At 37.7% G+C, this 22,969-nt stretch overlaps 1 protein-coding gene across 1 annotated transcript in view; it reads right to left on the bottom strand.

Moving 5' to 3' along the window:
• Window positions 1–1,559: 1,559 nt before the first annotated feature.
• wipi2 (WD repeat domain, phosphoinositide interacting 2) overlaps window positions 1,560–22,969 on the bottom strand; it is a 48,858-nt gene continuing 27,448 nt past the window's right edge. Inside the window, 7 exon segments of the mRNA XM_052021962.1 lie at window positions 1,560–5,341; window positions 9,088–9,218; window positions 14,721–14,828; window positions 15,350–15,514; window positions 16,089–16,196; window positions 17,759–17,829; window positions 19,165–19,257. Coding sequence (XP_051877922.1) covers window positions 5,223–5,341; window positions 9,088–9,218; window positions 14,721–14,828; window positions 15,350–15,514; window positions 16,089–16,196; window positions 17,759–17,829; window positions 19,165–19,257 — 795 coding nt within the window. The 3' untranslated portion in view covers window positions 1,560–5,222.

Below are 22,969 nucleotides of genomic sequence, written 5' to 3'. Positions count from 1 at the left end.
ATTTTGCTTAATTAAAAAGGTCAGCAGTGAGTAGAATTTGTTAAGGATAAGAAAATAAACAGAAGCTGGGTTCATCCATCTTTTGTTATGATCCTGATTGGTCTTAAATTCATGTCAAATTTCCTGCTTGATCCCATAATTCACAACTTTTTCACTCAAAAATCCTTTTCAGCCTTTATTATATTCAAATGCCTCCATAGCTCCCTGGGGTAGAGAATTTCACATTTTCCCAACCTTTTGAGGGGAAAAAGTGTCCTCAACTCCACCTTAAAAAGGCAAATCGCTTATTTTGATGTTCTTCCCCTAGACTGTTGAACCCACTCAGAATCTAACACTTCATTAAGATTAGCTTTCATTCGTTTAAACTGTATAGTCCTCCAGGTCTGGCCTCACCAATCCCTACAGAGGAAGAGCTCCCCCCCACTTTTGTACTCTATCCCCTTTGCAATAAAGGTGAACATTCTATTTGCCTTCCTAATTACTTCATGTATCAGCATGCTAATGTGCTTTAAATATGTGAATACAGAGACTTTTCTGTGCAGCAGAATGATAGTCTTTATTTAAACAATTTTTTTTCTCTACCAAAGTGAATGATTCTCAAATTTACTCTACACATCAAGAACTTCCCACTTACTTAACCTATTTATCTCTTTGCAGACTCTCTTCCCTCCTCACAACTTGCTTTCCCAAATTTGGTTAAAATACACTTGGTCATTTCATCTTTGTCATTAATATAGAATTTCAATAATAAAGAGCCTGGTACCAATCTAAAATAACCCATTTATCCCAACTATTTTGGATAGACAATCCTCCACCCATGCTAATGAATAACCCCCAGTCCGATGAGTTCCTGTTCATACAACAGTGGATAATGATTCCACTTCAACAAAATGACCCTGCAAGTCTTTGAACCAAAATAGGACCGTGTAAAGTGGCAAAAAGAGCCATAGAGGGAAACATCGGTTTGCCAAAACAGTTGATTCAGATTAAGCTCATATGAAGGCCTTAAAATCTTCCATTAGTCTAAATCAGTTCTTGCAGATGAAACTGGGGTGCACTGAACCAAGTCTACAGTAAACTGCTGAAGTTTCAATAATATGCACTCTCTACCAAATCAAAATCTGAAAGCATAAAAGCTCCCACAACAAACACAAATGAGAAAAATTTGTAGTTTACCCAAAATAGCATCAATACATGTTATTCTCACAAAACATACTGGCAGATCTGGATAGCAAGTCCAACTGGTAAACAGTTGGATTTCCATTCAAAAAGCTCTTTGGCTAAACCCATCTATCAATCCCTGGTTGAGTGTTTCCATTCTTTACAGGAGTAAGCATGCTATCAGTTGTTACCATTCCTTATTTGTATCCCTGAATAAGTGACAAAGGAACTGCATCACACCCAGGCCTCACCTGGCATCCACCTTAACAGTTGTTAAAGCACTTTGTAATATCCTGAGGTCATGAGATAAACAGAGACCCTTTTTTTTCTTGTGAAGGGATGAACATTACATTGGTCTACATTTCCATTAGCTCACTGCAGAAGACTAAGATCAATTGTTTTGCATCCACTGAAACTCAGCTACAGCCAAACATCCTGGTATCAGAAAACAAACAGGTGAATTTCTTTAATGATGGAAAATGCTGTAAATAGTTCGCAAGTCAGGCATCATCTACAGAGAGAAACAGGGTTAGCATTTCAGCTCAATGATTTTTCATTACAACTGATGAATCTCGAATTCTTTGTTGATTGCTGCCTTCAACTCCAAAGGTATATGGTGTATTTATTCATTGACTGGTGGTAAACTTCAAGATTCTGTAGGATAATTAGCTTCACAGCCATAAGATGTTCAGTGGTATACTCACTACACAACCTTGTATCTATCTGCAGAGAGGCAACTTAAAAGGGTAGGAAAGCAGAAGTGGATAAAATCTAGCACTTTTTGTTAATTATTTTTAATAATTTTCTGTTGAAAACGTTTCTTCATTACAGATCCATCAGTGCTAAAATGTGCAAGTTCATTGTCTTCACATTGTAAAACATAATATTCAATTTATCACGTCAAATTTTACCAAGCTAATTTTTAAAGACATTAAAAACTGATGTTGTAACTTTAATCCGAGTCAGGTGAAGAGAAAATCAGAAACGAGGCAGACCTCTTCCATAGGGAGACAGATCTGTTTCCAGGTTATATTTCCTACTTTTTTCAAAATCCAACTTACTCCAAGTTTAAAAACCTTCTGTGCCTAAGAATTTTGTCTTCCAAATTAGAAAACAAATGCTTCACCACAAACGTTTTTGCTGTCAGGAAGAGGTTATTGCATCAATGCTAAAATATATTTTTGGGGATAACAATGGTGCATAACCAGTCTCAAACAATTAATGCCAAAAAGCATATTACACCTAAGTTCATACTTGTAGATCGTAAAATACCTGGGTGTATAATAAACTAAAGAAAATGTCAGTGTCCAAAAACCAATAAAAACATACAAATATATTACTGTGCCATACGTCATTTGCTTACAATATATAGACCTTAATGTGCAAACAGAATTTGCAAATCATTACATCTCTGCCTCTTCCAACATTTCTTGCTCTTTTCTATACCATCTCACCATCCCCCTGACCCTCCACTCCTGAATTATGGTTAACACAGACAGGAACTAGTTTTCCTGCAGCACAACCAACTGGCCATTTTTACTTGTGGTGAACTGTTAGGCTTTTAGAACCACACAGCAACATTGCTCTGCCAAATATTCTCATGCTATATCTAAAAAACAAAATTTTAACCAGAGTTTTTTCTGGATTGTATCAGAACCAGGAAAATTTAATTTCAATTTTCCTTGCCTTGCCCAAGGGCATTGTATCCAACTAAATTACTTGAATACAACTATTAGGTAATTTAGTCCAATCAAACAAGAACCTTTTCAGGTCTAAACACCTCAGCTGTATGCATCTCTTCCAACACCTCCAAATGATGAAGTTCTGCAGTTCACTATTCTTTCAATGGCAGTACCAGATCTTAAATTTACTACAGAAAAAGAAGCTCCACAGATAAGCACAGGATGTGCAACGGATGCTGCTTTTGTTCTCATCGCAATTTGACTAAAATTGGCCTTTCTCCCCCAACCCAAAGCACTGCCAAGAATTACACAATTCCATTAAAACAATAAAAGCATTCAACAAGTCTAGTTTCTTAAAGGGGGGTTTTCTGCCCCCCTCCAAAAAAAATGTTTCAATATCCCACATTTGTTGCTGAGGGAAAAGCAATTACACAGTAGCGGTTACATCTGCTGTGGTACCAACTTCTGAAAAAAAAAATCAATTTTCTGCATTGCTCCAACTGTCTTAAAAAAACCTTCATTTAAAGTGGAACATTTCAGCAACTGACATCAAAATAGTAGAATATTTTATCAATCACATTATTGTACAAGTCTTATTACAATATCAGTAAAAAGGTCATGCAAAGCACCTTCCAGGACTTTTGCGTTACAGTGGTTACCGGGTAGAACAATTAAGCACACTGGGCTAACTCTGGGTAGGTGCACACTTCTAAGCATGATCACAGAAGCAAAATCTAAAGGAAGTTTTGGCTGAAAAGCTGTGGTACAGTTACTTATTTTTCTCAATGCCTTCATTTAAATTTCTATTATTCACTATCTCAGAAATATTATGATTGGCACTTAACCAACAGATCCACATTGTTACCAGAAGAGTAATGACGAACCTTCTCTAACCACCACAGAGATAACCAAGGAAAACCTGGTGTGAATGCCATACTTTGAGTAGTTGTTGATTGCATCAATTCAGATCATGATACAAACTGAAGAATTACAACTCATATGATGTGTACTATAAGCCAGTTTTTTTTCTTCCATCTCAAACAGATGGGTTTTGTATTTTTGAGATGATCCAGTTATCTGCTACCAATTTTTTAAAACAGGTCTCTCCCATGTCATTTAATAATGAAAGTGGCCAAATTCCAGCAAACCAGTAGCTGTAAACTGCATTTCTTGGCAATTCTTGAAAATTTATATTGCAGTGTGACATACAGTCACAACACATTTCCAATAGAAACACTGAAGTTTCAACTTACATTTTCAAGATGAAGCATTCATTCCATGGTCCCATCTACTTATCGAATTTTAATAAGTAACATTTGAAATGTATTCTGTAGCAGCAACTGTCAAAATAAAGAATCAACTATTGCAAGAATTCCACTCACTACAGGAATTTCTAAAACAATTTGCTGATGAGAGCCATCTGTATCAGCTGGGCACTGGGTAGCTGAAGTTTGGCCATTGAGACAGGTAATGCAAACTCAAACATCAGAATACCAAATCATTCTAGAATTATGTAGATTCAAAGTAGCAACCCCTCCCCAGCTGATGAAATTTTAACTGTACCTATAGAAATGTAAGGGAGTCAGGTGTGGTAGAGAATTAATGACTGATATAATCACTTCTCTGGAAAGAATCTATCATAATCACAAGATTCAAAAAAAAACACATGGGATACCAGCTTTTATTTTCAGAGTAATTTACAAATATCCACTCAATATTTAAACCCTTTGGATTAAGATTCATTCTTAGTGTCACACTCAATGAACCGTCTCTTTTGGAGCAAGTTTTAAAGTAAAATTCATAGTTGTTCCCCCAAAGGAATGAAATTCAAAGGACCACAACTTCATACTGCTGAGTCTAATTTAAGCGGATGGACAAAACCTTATAGGAAATTCCAGGTACAGGAGGCTGGAAGTGATTTTTAATTTTAAAAATGGGTTGGGATGGGGTTGCTACCTTATAGCTTTGGAAACCAGTGTCCCTGAATGGAGGAACAAAAAAGTGTCCTTGGGAAAACAACCAGACTGGCAATATTAAAGTGGCTCCTAAATTCTTAAATCTTGGCACATGTAAACATGCAAAGCTAGTGGACTCCAAGGCTGCATGAGGCGGCAGTTTTTGGCCAAAAAAAGGGGGAAAAAAATACATATTTACTCAAATTCTTCACAGGAATTAAAAGCCACTGGGGGAAAAAAACAATATATTTTGTTTTCAGTATTATAGAACTAAGCTACAGCTACAATTTTTCCATTCTTTAAAATGTTCCTTCCATATTTTTCTTCACTCTCTGTCCTGCAACAATAAAAGTCTGCAGCAGCATCACAATTCAGTCTATTGTAAGTGTTCTCTGCCAGCATGTGCCAGTTCACAAGTCAACGGTCACTCGCTCTTAAGAATCAGGGGAGGAGTCTCATTGTCCTCATCCATTCGCAGTGTGCCAATATTCAAATCATCATCTGGGTCAATTCCGCCCACTGCTCCTTGGTCCTCTGGGTAGGCTGCATTGAACAGATAATATTAAAATACAAGTTCCAGTTATTTCAGCAACACATGCCTGTTGGTATACATTGGAAGAAAGTCATTGCCAAAAAGTTCTATTTGATATGCTTAAGTTCACATCACTCAATCTTGGAAGAGTTAACAAATCAGATTTCAGAGAGCTAATGAACTTTGAAGACTTAGTGAAAGGAGGACAGAAGTGGCAACTCAACATTCCAAAGGTACAGAATCTTCAGGCATAATAGAGAGCGGGTAGAGTGGGGAATGCAAGAGGAGATGGCATTGTAATATTGATTAAAAGGTAGAACTCAGGAACAAAGAACAGAGGGGGTAATCATTTTGCTGGGGATAGACTACAGGCTCCCAGCAGACAGCAGGAAATAGAGCAAATATGTAGGCAAACAGAAAAAAGTGTCATAGTAGGAGGGAATTTCAACTTCCCCAATATTAACTAGGAATGCCTTAGGGCAAAGGCTGAGTAGCAGTGGAAACTTTAGCATGCATTCAGAAGCGCTTTTGTGCTGGAATATAATAGAGATTAGATCCAGTACTGCCCAATCTTAGTGAATGCAAGAGGCAGCAGAGGGAGTATCAGTAGGACAGCATTTTGAAGACAGGGCAAAACCTATATGTTTCAAGGCAGTTGTAAAAAGGGATAAAGTAAAGATGGACCAGAAATTATGGTCCTAAATCTGGGGAGGGTGGAGGAAGGTTAATACAATCACAGGACAGGAGCTACAAAAGGAAGCAGCTACTTTAGAATAACTCTACATCCAACAAGAGGGAGGCATTTAAAAGAAATAGTAAGAGAACTGAAAATGGTGGTGGTGGTGGGGGTCCTTCAGGACAGCAGAAATTGGAGGGGGAGAAACTTAAAATTAGGAGGAATGAAACACCACAGTGAGACATGATTAAGGGAAATCCCAAGGCATGGTATAAGTTTATTAAAGAGGATAACCTGGGAAAGAGAAGGGCCCATTAGGGACCAAATGGGCAATGTTGTATGGAGCCAGAGAGGACAGTCTCAGTGAACATAGATGAGAGGTATTCGTTTAAGAAGGGCATTGAAGTTGGAGAATTCAGGGAGAGTGATGGTGAAAATCTAGAACATGTTAAAAAGGTATTAGGTGTCATAGCAGATTTAAAGATGAAAAATCCTCAAGGCCAGATGAAATGTATCCCAGGCTGGTATGGGAGACAAGGGTGGAGATCATTGGGGTCCTTACACAGACTTAAATCTTCAGAATAAGCCAGGCAATCGCAGGCTTGCGAGTCTATCAATGGTAGGGAAGTTATTGGAAAAAATCCTGGAGGGACAAGAATAATCTACACTTCCAAGTTTAAACAAAGATAGTCAGCAGGGCTTTGTTAGGGGAAAATCCTCTCCAACCAATTTGATTGAATTTTTCAAAGAGGGAACAAAATGTATTGATGAGGGCAGTGCAGTTAATATAGTTGACATGGGCTTTAGCAAGGCCTTTGACAAAGTCTCACATGGGAAACTGGTCCGAAAGATTAGATCCCATGGAATCCAAGGCAAGAAGGAAAATTGGATCCAAAATTGGCTTGGTAACAGGAGATTTGATGGTGGATTTGATTGAAAGCCTGTGACGTAGCATAGGGGTCGGTCTTTGGACCTTTACTATTTGTTATATACATTATTTGGTTATGAATGTAGGAGGCAAGATTAATACTTTCACAAATGAAATGAAAATTGGTGGTGTTGTTGACGGTAGTCTTAGGCTATAGGACAATATTGAGCAGTTGGTAAGAGGGTCAGAAAATTGGCAGTTGGAATTCAATCCTGAAAAATGTAAAGTAATGCACTACAAGAGGACTAATAAAGGTTGGACATACACAATAAACGGTAGAGTCCGACAGAGTACCAAGGAACAGAGGGACCTACATAACACTTTTTTCAACATTACATGATAGAATTAAGGCTATCCAGCTTTGTGTATATAGACATAAATATGTACATGTAGAATTTTAAGCTCTCCCTTCAAATACCCACTGCCCAAATTATTACAGTTAGTAAATGGTGACTGATATTACAACTGACATTTCCAACTTTAGGCCAAACAAGAACCTGTTTGGCTTTGGAGCTCATGGCTATTAAAAGCTGGGCTGAATCTTACATTTATTTCAATTGCTTCTGATTTTAAACAAAAGTGCCTCCATTGCCAATTATAGCAGAATCTCTGCATTACCCTTATCAATTACATCAATGGATAAATATTTTCCACTGACCTTAGCATTTCAGCTCTACAATTTGAATAGCCTGAGCAATAAGGGCTTGCAAAGACTGGCATTGTTTCTTGCTTCATCACTCCACTTTGCATAATCTAGGGAGCTTTTGGTATGAACAGGATCATACACGTCGTAAAACCTATCAGCACCTGGCTTCATCTTAGTAGTGGCACAGCACTACTTGGACAAGGCACCATCTTTATGACATGACTCTGAATGGCAAGATTATTAGCAATACCAGATTGGCAGCAGATCATTCCTGAACACATTCACCTTTACTAGAAAGTAGGCATATTTCCAAGTTTCCAACCTCCCACCTGACAGTCCACTTTTGCATTTGCTTATGAATACCCTGGAACATCAAGCTAATATTTTGGATGCTCATTTCCTAATTATCAACAGAGATACTAGTGGAATTTCCTTGGGTAACTAAATGGGTTGGGTGAATTTCAGGATAAATGAACTTTGTGCACAATCTATAGATGGAATAGGGTTATTTGGTCAAGTAACATTTTACCAATCCACACGCCTGTAAACAAAATTATTAGTTACACCCTAACTTTAAATTCTCTACTGAGAACATTGCAGCACCAACATTATAATGGACTATAAATGGCTGCTGTTTTACCTGTGCATTTCATATCATGCATCTGTCTTCCTTAATTTTTCTACCAGGTGATATTACTGAACTATAGTTTCTCTCACCAATAGAATCAATGATGATTCACACCAAGACCAATTTAGAATCAACTCTAGTTAAAATGTGCAATCTCTAAAACAAAAAAATATTTGAGAGTATTACAAGAGTAACACAATATATCCCCAGCTACAATCAAATTCAAGATTAAAGTCACACATAGTTATAGCCATACAGGTATTTATCATCAGCTTCACGGTTGCTGAAATGTCCAAAGACTTGTGGACTAAAGCTACTGTGGTTGTGGATATTTTTTCTTTTGTTGTTAATTCTTTCAAAAGGTTAAAATTAGAGCACAAAGATAAAACAGTTAATGCAGATCATTAGATTAGCAAATAGCATTGCCCTTTTACTGTTCCTTTTAGCTCTAAAGTAATAAATTTCCCTGAATAATAATATTCCAAATACAATCTGCATTGACTAAGATGAAAAAGTTTAGTCTTCCAATTAAATGCTGATGGGGAGCTTTATAAACCTAGACTTTGGAGAAAATTGCCCACAAAGACCTAGTGGTCTCTGTGGCATGGACTCTCCCTTTTCTACTATTGGTTATCATTATGCATTTGCTCAAAAATCTGTGTCATTAAAATGGCAAGATCTTAGCTACAGAATTTATAGCACAGAAACAGGCCATTCTGCTGTAATGATGTTCATGCTTCAAACGAGTCTTCTTTCAAACAAATCCTCCTTCATCCAATCCTGTTGTTACATTCTCCTATTCTTTTATCCATCATATTCATGTAGTTTCCCCTTTAAATATAATAAATATGATTAGGTGCAACTACTGCAATTCCTTACCATGCCGTGTTGGTGATGAAGGAGTATAACTAACTTTGGCAGCAGGTGAACTATACGTCTGAGACACTAATGGCCGATCGTGCGGTGAAGGCTCCAGAATCTCATTGGCTGGCTCTACACTACCATCTAACCTGTGAAGAGAAGCAGAGAAATCAAGAGTCTTTAAAAAAAAACTGATTTGAAAATAATTCCCTTACATTTCTTCAACAGCACCTCCCAAAACTGTAACATGTACCATCTAAACTACTGGAATAGGTTCACCGAACAGTACCACCCGAGAGTTTCTCTTCAAGTCACAACATTCTGATCTTCAATGCTTTTATGCTCAATTCCTATTTATATTCTTCCTTTTCACCAATCATTGAGACACCACCTCCTAAACTGCATTTCCCTAATCCCATACAGCATACACCAAAATCATCGGAGTCTAAAAATTGGGCATGTATTCCATTTTGTTTTATGTGCATAAAATCAATTTAACTTGATTAACCTGAACATTGCCATTTGAAATTGTATCCACTGGGAAAATGACCTAGCCACATCTATACACAATTCATACAAGCCCAGTTGATGTTTTTCCTGCCATCAGCCATGCACTAAATGATGTCACAAGTCATGCATTGCTTGATTACAACATACATTGGTAATAGAAGATTTGTTTACAACAATTTGGAGATTTAGGTTGCAACCTAAGATCTTCATAGAATAGTCACTGTACATCTTAAACATCACTGCATTTATATCCATCTAAAGTGGCACTGTACACATTGGGAAACTTGGCTGGGCAACATCGGTACACCTCAGGCCCCATATCCAAGTTATTAATACTAATTGCAAATAGGTGAAATCCCAACACATATGCCAGTGGCACCCCATTAGTTAATGATTAACAACATGAAAATGACCCATTTATCTTGATTGGCAAACAAAACAATCTGTTACCCATGCCAAACTATTACCCACAATCCCATGTGTTCTGTTCTTGTGCAGTAATCTTATTAAATGCCATCGAGAAATCCAAATACACTATATCAGCTGGCTTGCCTTTATCCACTCTGTACGTTACATCCTCAAAAGAACTCTAGCAAATTTGTCAAACACAATTTCCCTTGCATAAGACCATATTGAGTTTGTTTAAGATTTCTAAACGTCCTACTATTACCTCCTTCATTATTGATTCTGGTAATTTCCCAATGATGGATACTGGGCTAACCATCCTACAAGTTCCCTAACTTTGTCTTTTTTTCTTGAATAGTAACATTACCTTTGCAGTTTTCCAATCCCCTGTGGCCCCTCCAGAATCTACTAAATTTTGATCAATTACAACTAACACATCCACTATCTCTGCAACCACTTCCTTTAAGACACCAGAAAACAAGGCATTTGATCCAGGGATGCATCAGCCTTTACCTTATTAGTTAGAACTATTTTTACTTTTCTAAAGATAAAAATAGTTTAAGGCTCCTTCCTCCCTATAGCTCCTTGATTATTTTATTGGTTTTTTTTTAAAAAGTGTCTTTACCATGATGATTGATTCAATTATTTAGAATCTATTTTTGTTTCTCATTGTTAACCACCCCCATTCTCATCCTCTAAGGGACCAATGTTACTTTGGTTACCCTCTTCTTTTACTTGTGTATGTGTGTATACACACATGTATATACACACACACACACACATATATATATATATATATATACCTGTAGCAGCTCTGATTTAACATTCTTTGCTGGTTTACTCCTCCTATTCTCCTTCTTTACATTTCTTTGCCATCTTTTGTTGGTTGCTAAAGATTTCTCAATTCTTTGGCGTACCACTAACCTTTACAACATTGTATGCTTTCTTTGTCAATCTGATACCATTCTTAACTTTGAAGTTAGCCATGGATGGTGCATCCTTCCATAAAGCCTCTCACTAGAACCTGCCTTTGCTGAGATTTATGAAATATCTCAGTAAATATCTGCTTCTGATCTATCTTACCCCTCAATCTATTTTCCCAGTCCAGAGTGTGTTGTAGAATGTGCTACAACAGCAAATGCTTACTCCAGCATTTAGTTACTGACATGCTCATTCAATGGGCATCTCAATGGCAACTCTGTAAGCAGAACCCCATTACAGAGGCATCACTATGGCAATGACTATCCAGTAGGGCAAGCTGAGAACTTTAAGGCAGGCAACAAAGACATGTCCATCTGCAAAAAGCCACAAAATCTTATCTAGACCACTCTGGCAAACAATATATTCACAAGCTCAGTTTCTCCAAGGCTGTAAGCAGAGATAGCACGAGATGACCTTCAGTCATGCTCTTTTGCCCAGACTTTGTGTGGAGGTCAAGATTACAATGACTTTCCATTTTCTTCCTGCAGGTTCTTTTCAAGTGGCTGCAACAAATTTCTGCAATGTCTCACAATTTTCTGCTCATTACAGCATCAGAGCACTGAACACGTGGAGATATTCATATATTTTATAACTGATAGCATCTCAGGCACTGGGATTTGCCAGCTTAGTTGCCCACAATCGTAGATAGGCATTGTTTACATTCAGGTGCCCACATAAATAACCCAGACCTTTGCTTCAACAGGGAAGATTTTCACTTCCTTAGTGTCCTGCTGTTTCTGAACCATCACAAGGATTTCCTTACGGGAAATGCCATGTTACTGCGAAGAACGTGACATGTTCATCCTCTGGCAGACCAAAATGGCTGACATTTTTAATGGTCAGCACTGCCCCGAGGAATAAATCCCAGGGAACAAGGTTTATCTTTTACTTCCCTGCTCCTTGATAATAATTCACATTAATATACACTGCTATAAAGGACCACAGGTACCAGAACCATTATCAAAATACCAACAGGTGCAAAGACTATATTGTCACATGCTGCATACTGTACAACCTAGGAATCCAAAGATAGCAACTAGTTCAAGTGAAGACCGGAATCAGAGAGGTGTGAAGTGCAACCTGAAGAGCAGCGAGAGCAACAGCAGCATAAGTATGAGAAAGGCCACCAAACAAAAACCTCAGCAGAACAGCATTGGAATCAACCTTCAGCAGAGTGAAGCACAAAGGTTTCATAAGAAACTTGTTAAATAATTGTGTCAAATCCACACTCCAATGGTTGATAATGGTTCAACAATAGTTAGTCAAGAGTTGCTGGTGCTTCTCCTGCCAGGCTCTTCCTGTGGTGGCCCCAACCACCCTGGCACACAGGACAGCCCTCCTGAGATTTCTCACTAGTGTGAATGTCAGGTCTCTTTCATCAAAGCCAGGATCGCCTCTGTTCCATTCCTGCCCATTTCCTCCATGGGAGCCATTATGAGTGTTGCCGTTGTCTGGTTGCCCTGGGAGTTTGCCTTTAAGGATGCAATTCTTCTCAGATGGTTAAAGTCAGAGTTATACAGCATGGAATCAGACCCTTCAGCCCAACTCGTCCATGCCACCAAGATGCCCACTTAAGCTAATCCCACTTACCTGTGTTTGGCCCATAACCCTCTAAACCTTTCCTATCCATGTACCTGCCAAAGTTGTGCAGCAAATTGTCAAAAGCTGCATTCAATTGAGCTTGGCCCTGCCAAGAATTACACAGGTCCCATTTTAGCAGAGGAATCTAAGTACAAACCATCAGAATGCTATTTTTCTTCTTTTTGTTAGCCAATTTCATAATTTTATTGTGGGTTATCTAATTGTGTGTTAGTGCTATATATCACAAACTTAACCCAATTCCAGGTATACAGATTCAGTGTGGGAGATCTGCTCCCAACCATATGATACCTCATTATCAATAGGACATCATATCCCTTGGTGCATGTATATTTTAAAATGCAAGTGAGAGTTTGAAACTTGCCACATATTCCCACTTCTGCCTACATTAACTGTTCAGATTGATTTGGCAGCTCATAATACATTTAACTCGAATGATTTCCTGAGTACTGATAGCAAATAAAGCTGTAAAAACCCACAAGAGGGGTTGACATGTGTAGTAAATTGCAACATATTATCAACATTAGATATCTAAATGAATAGAATTCTGTGGGCACGGTAGCATTCCTGGAGAGCTAACAAGTCATGTCCTGTTATTTAAGCATTAATTATACTACTTGTGCAATAAAAAGAGAATTTTACCATTGCAATTCAATCTGCTTCTAGTACAAAATAACCGATAACTTCGAACATGGTTCACCTTTGAAGATCAACATTCAACTCTGGAAAAGCTATCAAAAATGCTGCCAAAAATATCAAATTATTCAGGCAATGTGCAACCAATGGCTTTACACAGTTGACCATGATTCCCAATCTAGAACTAGTGATTTGTTTTTCCAAATGTTTCTTCACTTTCTCACTGCCAATCTAGAAATTTTTAAATTAGTATTTTGTTTACTTTAAATGCAGAAAGTTGCTGAGTGTATAGGCAGCATATTGCAAAGCTGCATTCTGCATAGTTATTCCAAGGAAGATGCTTCAAGTGTCAAAAAGCAAGAGTGGGAAAATATTTGCACTGGATTTGAAATGCAGTTACATCATTTCTCAGTCACACAAATTTTGGCCTAGAAAGTCAATGCTTAGAAATTGGACCACCTAGTACCATTTATCTCTGAACCACTCGATTTAATTTAAATGAAAAATTAAATGTGGTGGAAAATGGGGACTTAAAGAGTGTTGCAGTGTCTTTGATTTTCTTTTGGGATCAGATATACTCGTGCACTGAAGAGCCTGGCACGTGCACCACTCACATAATTTTCAATCACACAAGTGATCCATGGACCACAGTTGCAAAAGCAAGCCTTCCCAGTACTTGTAATTCCTACTACAGAATTATTTTAAGGGTGCCTCCCTGTGAAGTCCACTCCAGCATACCACCACCAGTGGTCCCTGTTTAAGTAAATACCTGGCCCTTATGGCAGTTCTCTTGGGTTCCTCACCACCATCACCCAGTCTCAATGAATCTGTTACTCTATTGCGACTAATTTGGTGATACGCCCACCAATCTCTTGAAATTCTCTTCCAATTACCAATCCAATAGCTGCCCAACTACCAACCATAACTGCACTGACCTAATTGGCTACCAATCTCCAATATCCTCTAACAACCCTTTGTGTTAACCCTGATTACAGATTTGCCTACTGATCCCATGACCCCAAACTCTGACCCTCTTTCCCTTACGCCCAACAAACTCCCCAACCTCTACCGCAACCCAAACATACCTGATTTTCTTCACGTGATTTATAATGTTGAAACTTATCTGAACCAAAGGCCAGTGATTCCACTAAGCCTGCTCAGTCGTTTACGGTTCCTTGACTGCTGAACTATGAGGAGACACAAGGGACTGAGGGACTGCAGATGCTGGAAATCTGAAGCAACACACAAAATGCTGGAGGAAATCAGCAGGTCAGGCAGCATCTACGGAGGGAAATGGACAGTCGACGTTTTGTCTCGAGATCCTTCATCAGGAAATGCTGCTGCTGAACTGTGAATTGTACAGTGGTAGGCATTCCACAAAAAAAACATGCATTGGCCATTGCTGTCTACCGATCAACCTCTAGGGACTAGATTAATCTTAGAGCTAAAAGGTCCAAGTAATTATTTCATACTTCTATTTCTGGAGTGCACTTCCAACCTGCTAGTGCTATTTTGCTTACTTGTGCTGTTTCATTAGTGTGCACTCGCCTCCTTCCTGTGGGTCCAGGTTATACATGTAGAGATAACCATCCGCCGCTGCTACCAGTAGCCGAGGAATCTTCTGAATTCTGGAAGATCAGAACTAAATGAGCAATTGTCATAATAGGAGATACTGTTCATTATTCTGCTTCCAAAGGGGGGAAGATCATAACATCATTTTGCTGTTCAAATAAAATGTCTCTTAATCTTTCCTTATAAAAAGCACCAGTTTCTTTCTCTCAATTTTTTTCTATTCCTGGCTTCTCCTACCCCTCCTAAAATATCCCATTCCTTCCTTTCAGGTTGTTTTTTTTATTTTCTTCTGCTAATTGATTTCTTTTGCTCAGTTCTTTATTTTTTTGACTTTTTAATCTTATCTGAGATCAGCAAGCAACATATTATACCAAGAGTAAGAACTTCTTAAATTTTAAGAGTGAAAAATTACAGCTTACTCTCTATTCAATGTACTTAAACCATCAATATTTTTAAAGTTAAATGTTTAGTTTGACTGTCTATTACTGCCTGTGCACTTTTTTTTATTAAGTAAAACAATGTCTGATTGGATACTTTCACCCTTAGTATATTTAGTTTTTACCAACAGAACACTCACGTTGCCAACGCACAGATGTTTCTGTGTCCTGAGAAGGGCAATCTGACTGTTGCAAATGCCCTGCCCTGATTGAACATCTCTGTGACCTGTGAAGGCAGGTAGCTAGTGGAAGCCATGAGCACCTTCCCAAAGTACCCAGTCCACGTGGTTGGTTCTTCCTGTGGTCTGAACAAAGAAAGATGTTTAAAGACAGAAACACAATTGAATCTTTCTCCTCCTTGCCCTCTCTTTCCCACCCCTTTCAAAGACCAGGATTGTGTTGTTACATAAAGAATTTTCTTCAAGTCCCACAGCAACATACTTTGCTTTTGAAGAAGAATGCATTCTCTTCCCACAATGTTCTTCATGTACTAACCAAGGCAATTAGGCAAAATGACATCAAAACCTTTTCAGAGTCAGTTGCTGCAAGGAATACCACAAGGTGGGATGTCCACCTTTTATTTTTATTGTAATTGATACAAGTCTTCTGATTTCCTGCCCCAACCAACAAAGAAGTTCACATAAGCACACAGGCCTTAGAGTTCAAAGTGCCACATACAGGATGCGCACAGATAAAACCATCATAAACTTAAAATTGATCACCCAAAGCACAAGTTATAAATTAATGAACACGTGTTGGAAAAAGGTTTTAAAGTAGTATGCAGAACACAACACTATTATGATGGTACTTCATGGAGAATCTTTCAATTAGGAGGCTTATCAATTTTATCTATTGACAATTATTTCAGCATTGACCTACTTTTCTTTTTGTGTCTCCAGTTTGAAGATATGTACCGTCTCTGTGTTACTGGAGGCAGACAGAAACATTCCGTCCATACTGAATGCTAGTGAACAGATACTCACACACCTAAATGACAAGAAACAAGTCCTACTAAGGAAATGGGTAAAGAATTTGCTTATTCAACTCACTCAAAATTAATATCAGTTAAGAAACAAAGACAAGAAATTAATTGCTAAATTCCATTTCCAATACAATAGCAGAAAAGTTGTGTGGAACTTCATTCCATTAGTTAATTCAACTTTATATAACCCTAATGTTGTACTCATGCTGGCTCGATCACTAGCTTCCTCGTCTCCAGGTCAGAGGGTTGTGGATTCAAGGCTGATTTCAGCAAAATCAAGATTAATATTCCAATACAGTACCAGGAAAGTAATGTCTTTCAAATGACTCTTGCTTTAAAGACCATATCTACCTCCTCAGGTAGTCCCAAAAGATTCTACAAAACTTTAAGGAAAAGCAGAGAAGGTATGGTGCTGTCCCAATCAATTTGTATACCTCCATCAAAAAAAAATCACAAAAATAGATCAATTAATCATTATCATGCTGTTGTGAGTGGAAGCTTGCCATGCTTAAACCAGCTGCTGCAGTTCCTCTATTACAATCAATATACTTTGACAATACTTCCTTGGCTATAAATTGCCTTGGAACAATCAGAGACCATGAAAGGTGCTACACAAATGCAAGTCATTGTTTCACCTTTCCAGAGTAGACAAAAACTTTTTATCCAGTTTGAACTTGTGCCATTTATTCCTGTTCTCTTAATTTAATAGTAATGTTCGAAATTTATTTTTCCCCTACCTCTCCCATTTGTTTTACAACCTTAAATAACTTAATCTTTCAGATGTCTCCTTTTAAAAGGTTAAAATGTTCAAAATTTGATTTTTCTCCCACCTCATTTTTGTGATCTCAAGCACAAGAATATTGCATCTACCACTTGGTGACCAGAATGGACAAAATATTCAAGGCATTTTGCAACTAGTTTGTAGAGCTTAATCCCAACTATCTGACCTGCAGTTTAATGCTTTGGCCATTCAATTCTTTGGTTGCTCTGCATAGCTTGGACACATTGAGCATTGATCTACTGAGACTCCCAAGTATCTTTCACTTTTCTCCTTAACTTTTTCTAATACTATTCATGAAGCACATACATCACCCAATACACTTCCCCTACTGCAATATCTTTTACATGATTATTTTTACATTTCATCACCTGCATTTTTCTTCCCAATTCAGAACACAATTTGAGCTTTCTTCCTCCAATATATTGCCCCCTTATTTTATTAATTTGCATGAGGTAAAGAAAATACAATTACCCATTAAGACAGCTCATATTGGCTCTTCACAACTCAAAATTATTTCTTTAAAAGAATAAAAAAAAAGTTTATCAATGTACAATATTTGGGTCAAAGCCTTACAGTTTTGATCATTTATTGTTGCTTATATCAAACATTATGAAGTGCGCTTTTTGAAAGACTATGTTTCCTAAAGTCAAATTGAGCTGTTAACTTCTTATAGAAATCTGGCAGATCTCAGACTAGATTGTGATTTACTAAAGCTACAGTGACAGCTTCCCCCAGTATTTTTTTAAACAAATAGATAATCAAGTTTAACTCTACCCTCTCGTTTACCTTTTAACACCCCTCCGGAATTCAAAGAGTTTCTGCCCCTCGGGAATGGAGAATACTCGAATTACTGTTCCCTGTAGAATCAAGGTGAAAGAATGAAACACAAAATCAAATGTTACTCTAAGCAATACTGATATAGATAAGGAGATTATTACTATTGTGCAGTATTTATAAATGAAGTACAAAATACTATTAAAAAGGAGGCAAAATTCTCTGACAAAGCAGATTTCATTAATAGTATGATTACAAAGTGCTTTGACCACAGTGCATTGCCCACAATGCATTGCAGAGTGGCACCCAATCAGCATGCAATTACAATCATTTGTGGCAACTTTTAGGTCTTGAAGCAGCTGCCAAAAGGCAAGGTACTTTTCCAAAATGAAGGAAAGTATACTAACAGGATGATCACAATGGGCCATTACCGTACATCACACAATTTCTCAAGATCTGATCTTTAGGCTAAAGAATAGCAAGACAATTCCAGGTGCTGGTACAACCATGTAGTGACATAGCAACCCTGAAGTTGAAACTTCATAATTTCATTGTTCCATGCCATGAAACAAGATTAAATGAATCAATTAAAGCTGACGAATTTTCATAGCAATCTATCTAGTTCATTGATGTCCTTAAGAAAGAGTACCAAGTAGCCTACCTAGGAGGCCACATAGAACTTGAGACACCTAATACGTGGTCGACTTTCAAAAATCACCTGAAAGGGGTCTAGGAAGTTGCCCATTTACTTGTGAAAACATTTACTAGATTTAGTAGATGGTCTATTAGCATCTTGACGAGGGACAATAAATGCTGCTATGCTAGCATTACTGATCAACATTGCAAGAATAATTCTTTGAATTCATTTATGGACTGTGGTAGAGAATCAACCAATGTATTCCATGAGATCTATGTAATCTAGGATGCATCAGAACAATAACACAGAACACAAACAGCCTGATACAACTTGGATAAAGTGTCTTGCCTCTAAATTTGTTAACTAAAATTGGTCAATGCAAAAAAAAAGTCACTGCATGTGCATACACACACATATACATGATTACTCTTTGCAACTCTTCAAGATTGCAATTCCATTTCTGGTCTCGACTCTATGACTTTGGCTGCCTAGGTCCAAAGCTCCTGAAACTTCTGTACCCTCATCTAATAACACTTAAAATTTGCCGCTTTGGCCAACTTTAGTTATTCAAATATCTCCTTGAGATTTGGTGCCAAATTTTATCTTGTAACTTTCCTGCAAAGGGCTGCGGGAGTTTTACTACATTATAGATTCTACATTGTTGTTGATTACGATGAATGCTTAGCCTATCAAGAAAGGCAATATTTGTGTTTCTAATTTTTGTGTTGAAATGATAAAACTCATGACAAAACATGTTGTACATTCAACTCAAATGGCTTACCTTTTCAGAGGCTGTTGCCAGTTTTGTACCACTTGAATCAAATGCCAAAGCAGCAAGGGGACTGTCATGTGCTGGGATCATATTGGCAGCTCTCTTTAATACAAAAGTAAATAAAACAAAAATGCTTTGCAAATTCATTCTATTTATTGATCACCAAGAATCCATCCTTTGGGCATACTATCCAAAGGTATGACAGCTTAAAATCAAACAGGATTTACAAAGGAAGGAAATTAATAATTCAAAAGTCTCATACTGCTAAAAATCAAACCACATAATGCATATAAAATCAATAGCAAGATTAGATTACAAAAGACTTCAGCTCATTGCCATCATATTGGAAGAACTTTAAAAGAGATCTTTAAATTCCATACTTAAAAATATTATGTCACACATTATTGTCAAAAATATGTAGTGCAAGGAAAGACTAACTGAAGAGGATGTTTATCCCAAACTTTACATGGTTATCCAAAGTCAATGATTATGCAACTGACTGAAATTCAACCCTCATTCATCTCAAACTGCAAGTGCACTATAACAGCATGCTTAGGATCCTTTATAGCTAGCATTTGTGGTTGTTTTTTTAAAAAACTATGACAACATACAGAACGGTCAATTGGATCAAAGTTTGATTGAAATATAACAAAAATAACCCCATACACAGTTTGTTGAGTATTAGAGGTGTACTGCATAGCAGACAGGCCCTTTGGCCTACCACATCTATGTTGACCATCATTCCTATCTATACTAATCCCATTTGCCTGCATTAATTCCATATCCCTCTATGCACTGCTCATTCAAGTGCCTGTCATGATGCCTCTTGAATGTTATTACTGTTCCAACTTTCACCACCACGTCTGGCAGCTCATTCCAGATATTGTACTGTGTGTGGAAAACTTTGCCCCTTAGATCCTTTTTAAACCTTGTTACGGACTCAGTGAAAGTCCCTTTAAGATAGAGAGTGTGTGTGTATGTGTGTGTGGGGCGTGCTTACGTCAATAGAAGATAAAGGACGTAATGATGTTGTTGAAGAAGTTAGAAGGAGAGAGAGAGAGAGAGAGAGAGAGAGAGAGAGAAGGGAGAGAGACACCAGCCTGCTAGTTTTCTCTATCGATGGATGAGAAACAATAACTGTGTCTGCCACTGAAATCCATGTATGGAAGTTGGAAGTAATCCGGTGGAGTTCACTTTGTTGCTGACCTGTAGAAGGAAACAGGTATTTGTGTGTGTGGACGACCACGATTCGGATGCTTTTCGGGGTGAGGAAGTCACTACCGAGTAAACACTGAAGTGTCACTGGGGTTCCATCATGGAACATTTGGATTTCGTATTTACTCTCTCTATGTTTCTCTACGTCTACATCTTATCTTCAGACAACGGTGGTTGTTGAAGAAGCCCTTGCTCATGTTTCACCTTATGGCTTGCGGAACTGAACTTTAAGAACCATTCCGGAACTTGGAGTTTGGGACTTTGTCACACACACACACACACACGAAGAGTTTAGTTTTGGGGTTAACGTTCAAGGTTTAACATTTTTGAATTCTAACATACTAACATTTTTACTTTTATTTTACGTATTATCATAAGTAGTGATTAATAAAATAGTTTTTAACACTGAATCATGCTCAGTGTGGTTCTTTTGTTGCTGGTTCGTGACAACCTCTTCCCTCTCTCCTTAAATCTATGCCTTCTAGTTTTAGAGCCCCCTACCTTGGGAAACAGACTGGCTCTCTACCCTATCCATGCCTCTCATAATTTTACATACCTCTATCATATCACCTCTCAGCTCCTTTGCTCCAGGGGAAACAGACCCAACTTATCCAATCTCTCCCTACAACCCAAGCCCTCCAATCCAGGCAACATCCTTGTGAATCTTTTCTGCAACCCCCCAACTAAATCTTTCCCATAGTGTGGCAACCAGAACTGCAAACAATACTCCGAGTGTGGCCTAACCAATGTTTTATATAACTACATCCCAACTCTTGTATTCAATGTCTCAGCCATTAAAGGCAAGCATGCAAAGGACTCTAATAAATTAAACTTTATTTATACCCCCTCCCACAAAGTTATGTTGATTCTATCTAATTAAGTTAAGAGTTTTTAAGTACACCTTTATCACTTAATAATTGACATTTGGTGAACAATAGTTCCCCATTTTCTCTCTTCCTCCATTTGAACTGCAATGCTATTTCGTTTTCCAGAATCTAGATGGCTTTCAAAATTAATCAACCTTCTCTAAGCCACCTCTCATAAAACTCTAAGCAGGCCATCAGTTTCAATGTACTTGCTAGTCCTTTAGTCGATGACTACCTAATACCTTTTCTCTGGTAATAATTTTAAGTTATACTTTGCTGGTTTCTAAAATTGTCACATTACTCAGACTTAACACTATTTTTCCAACTTTACAAGCCTTTTCTTACAAGGTAATACCATCCTTAAATTTTTAGTTAGCCACAAATGGATCACTTTTCCTGTGATCAAATGGATCACTACCCCTCAATGAAATTTACTGAGAATCATGAAATATTTATTTAAATGTCTCCTTCTACTGCCCTGCCTTTTAAGCTGATTTCCCAATTTACTTTAGCCAACTCACTCTCATACTCACGTAATTAGCCTAGAGTTAAGACTCTAGCTTCAGACTTAAATTTTGTCATTCTCAAACTGAATGCGAAAGTCAAATATATTGCCACGTCTTTGTCCATAGGATCCTTTTCTATTAGTTTACTAATTAATCCTGTCTCATTACTCTTGACTAGATCTAAAATAGTCTGTCCTTTGGTTGAGTCCATATAGCATGTTCTAGGAAAACTGTCTTTAATGTATTTTATGAATTCATCCTCAGGACTTGCTTTTCAATTTTGACTTTTTAAAATACCACTTGAAGTCTCCCATGATTTAATACATTAAACTTTCTTAGAACCACCCCCTCTTCCTATTTCTCCCAATTGGTTGTCTGTCTAGCAGTATGGCTAATATGAAGTTGGCCCTTTCGACAACTCCCACATGTTTTGTCTTTTATTCCTTCCCAAACCAACACTACTTTCTAATCTTCTGAGCCAATATCCTTTCACACTACTGCTCTAATATCATTCTTTAAAAGCAGAGCCATTCTCACCCTCTTCCAAAGCATCAAGTATCCTGGAATGTTCAGTTCGCAGACATGATCACCTTGCAACCACACCTCTGTAATGGCTGTTAGATTAATCCCATTTCCCTCTGTGTCACTAATTCATCTACCTTAAGTATACTTTGTACATTCAAATAAATTCCCTTTATTTATGACATTTTTTGTTAAACCATATTGTGTTGTCCTATTACAGTTTATATGCTCTGTCCTTTCCTGTTACAAATCACTTGTCACCACAGTATTACCCGGTGTCCTCCTTTACCTTACTTGGGGTTAGTGTAGCCCCAGATCAAATATGTTATCTTGATTACTGTAATTACTTAAGATAGAGATAGATAATTTTAAACTATGTCTGGAGCTTTTATTTAAGGCAGGTTTGTTTTTAAAAAGAGGCTTAAAAAGCAAGCCTACAAAATCGTTATGCTCACTTTTGTGTACTAAACATGTGCTTCAAATGTGCTGAATAGGAAGTGCGTGCCCCAATATGAAACTGAAGTGCGACACTTACCACATTTGTGAAGGCAAAAAAGTGGTCTCATAGACTTATGCCGAAATAAGCAATGGGCCTCATATTTGCATTGTGATAGACCCTACGTCTAAAATGTTGTTTGTACCAACGCAGTTGGTGTCAATTAAGAACACCTGCAGGCTACCACTAAGTTAGCTAAATTAAAAAAC

Source organism: Pristis pectinata, chromosome 8 (assembly GCF_009764475.1).
Source record: "Pristis pectinata isolate sPriPec2 chromosome 8, sPriPec2.1.pri, whole genome shotgun sequence".
NCBI classification, from domain to species: domain Eukaryota; kingdom Metazoa; phylum Chordata; class Chondrichthyes; order Rhinopristiformes; family Pristidae; genus Pristis; species Pristis pectinata.
This window is presented reverse-complemented; position numbering and strand designations above follow the sequence as displayed.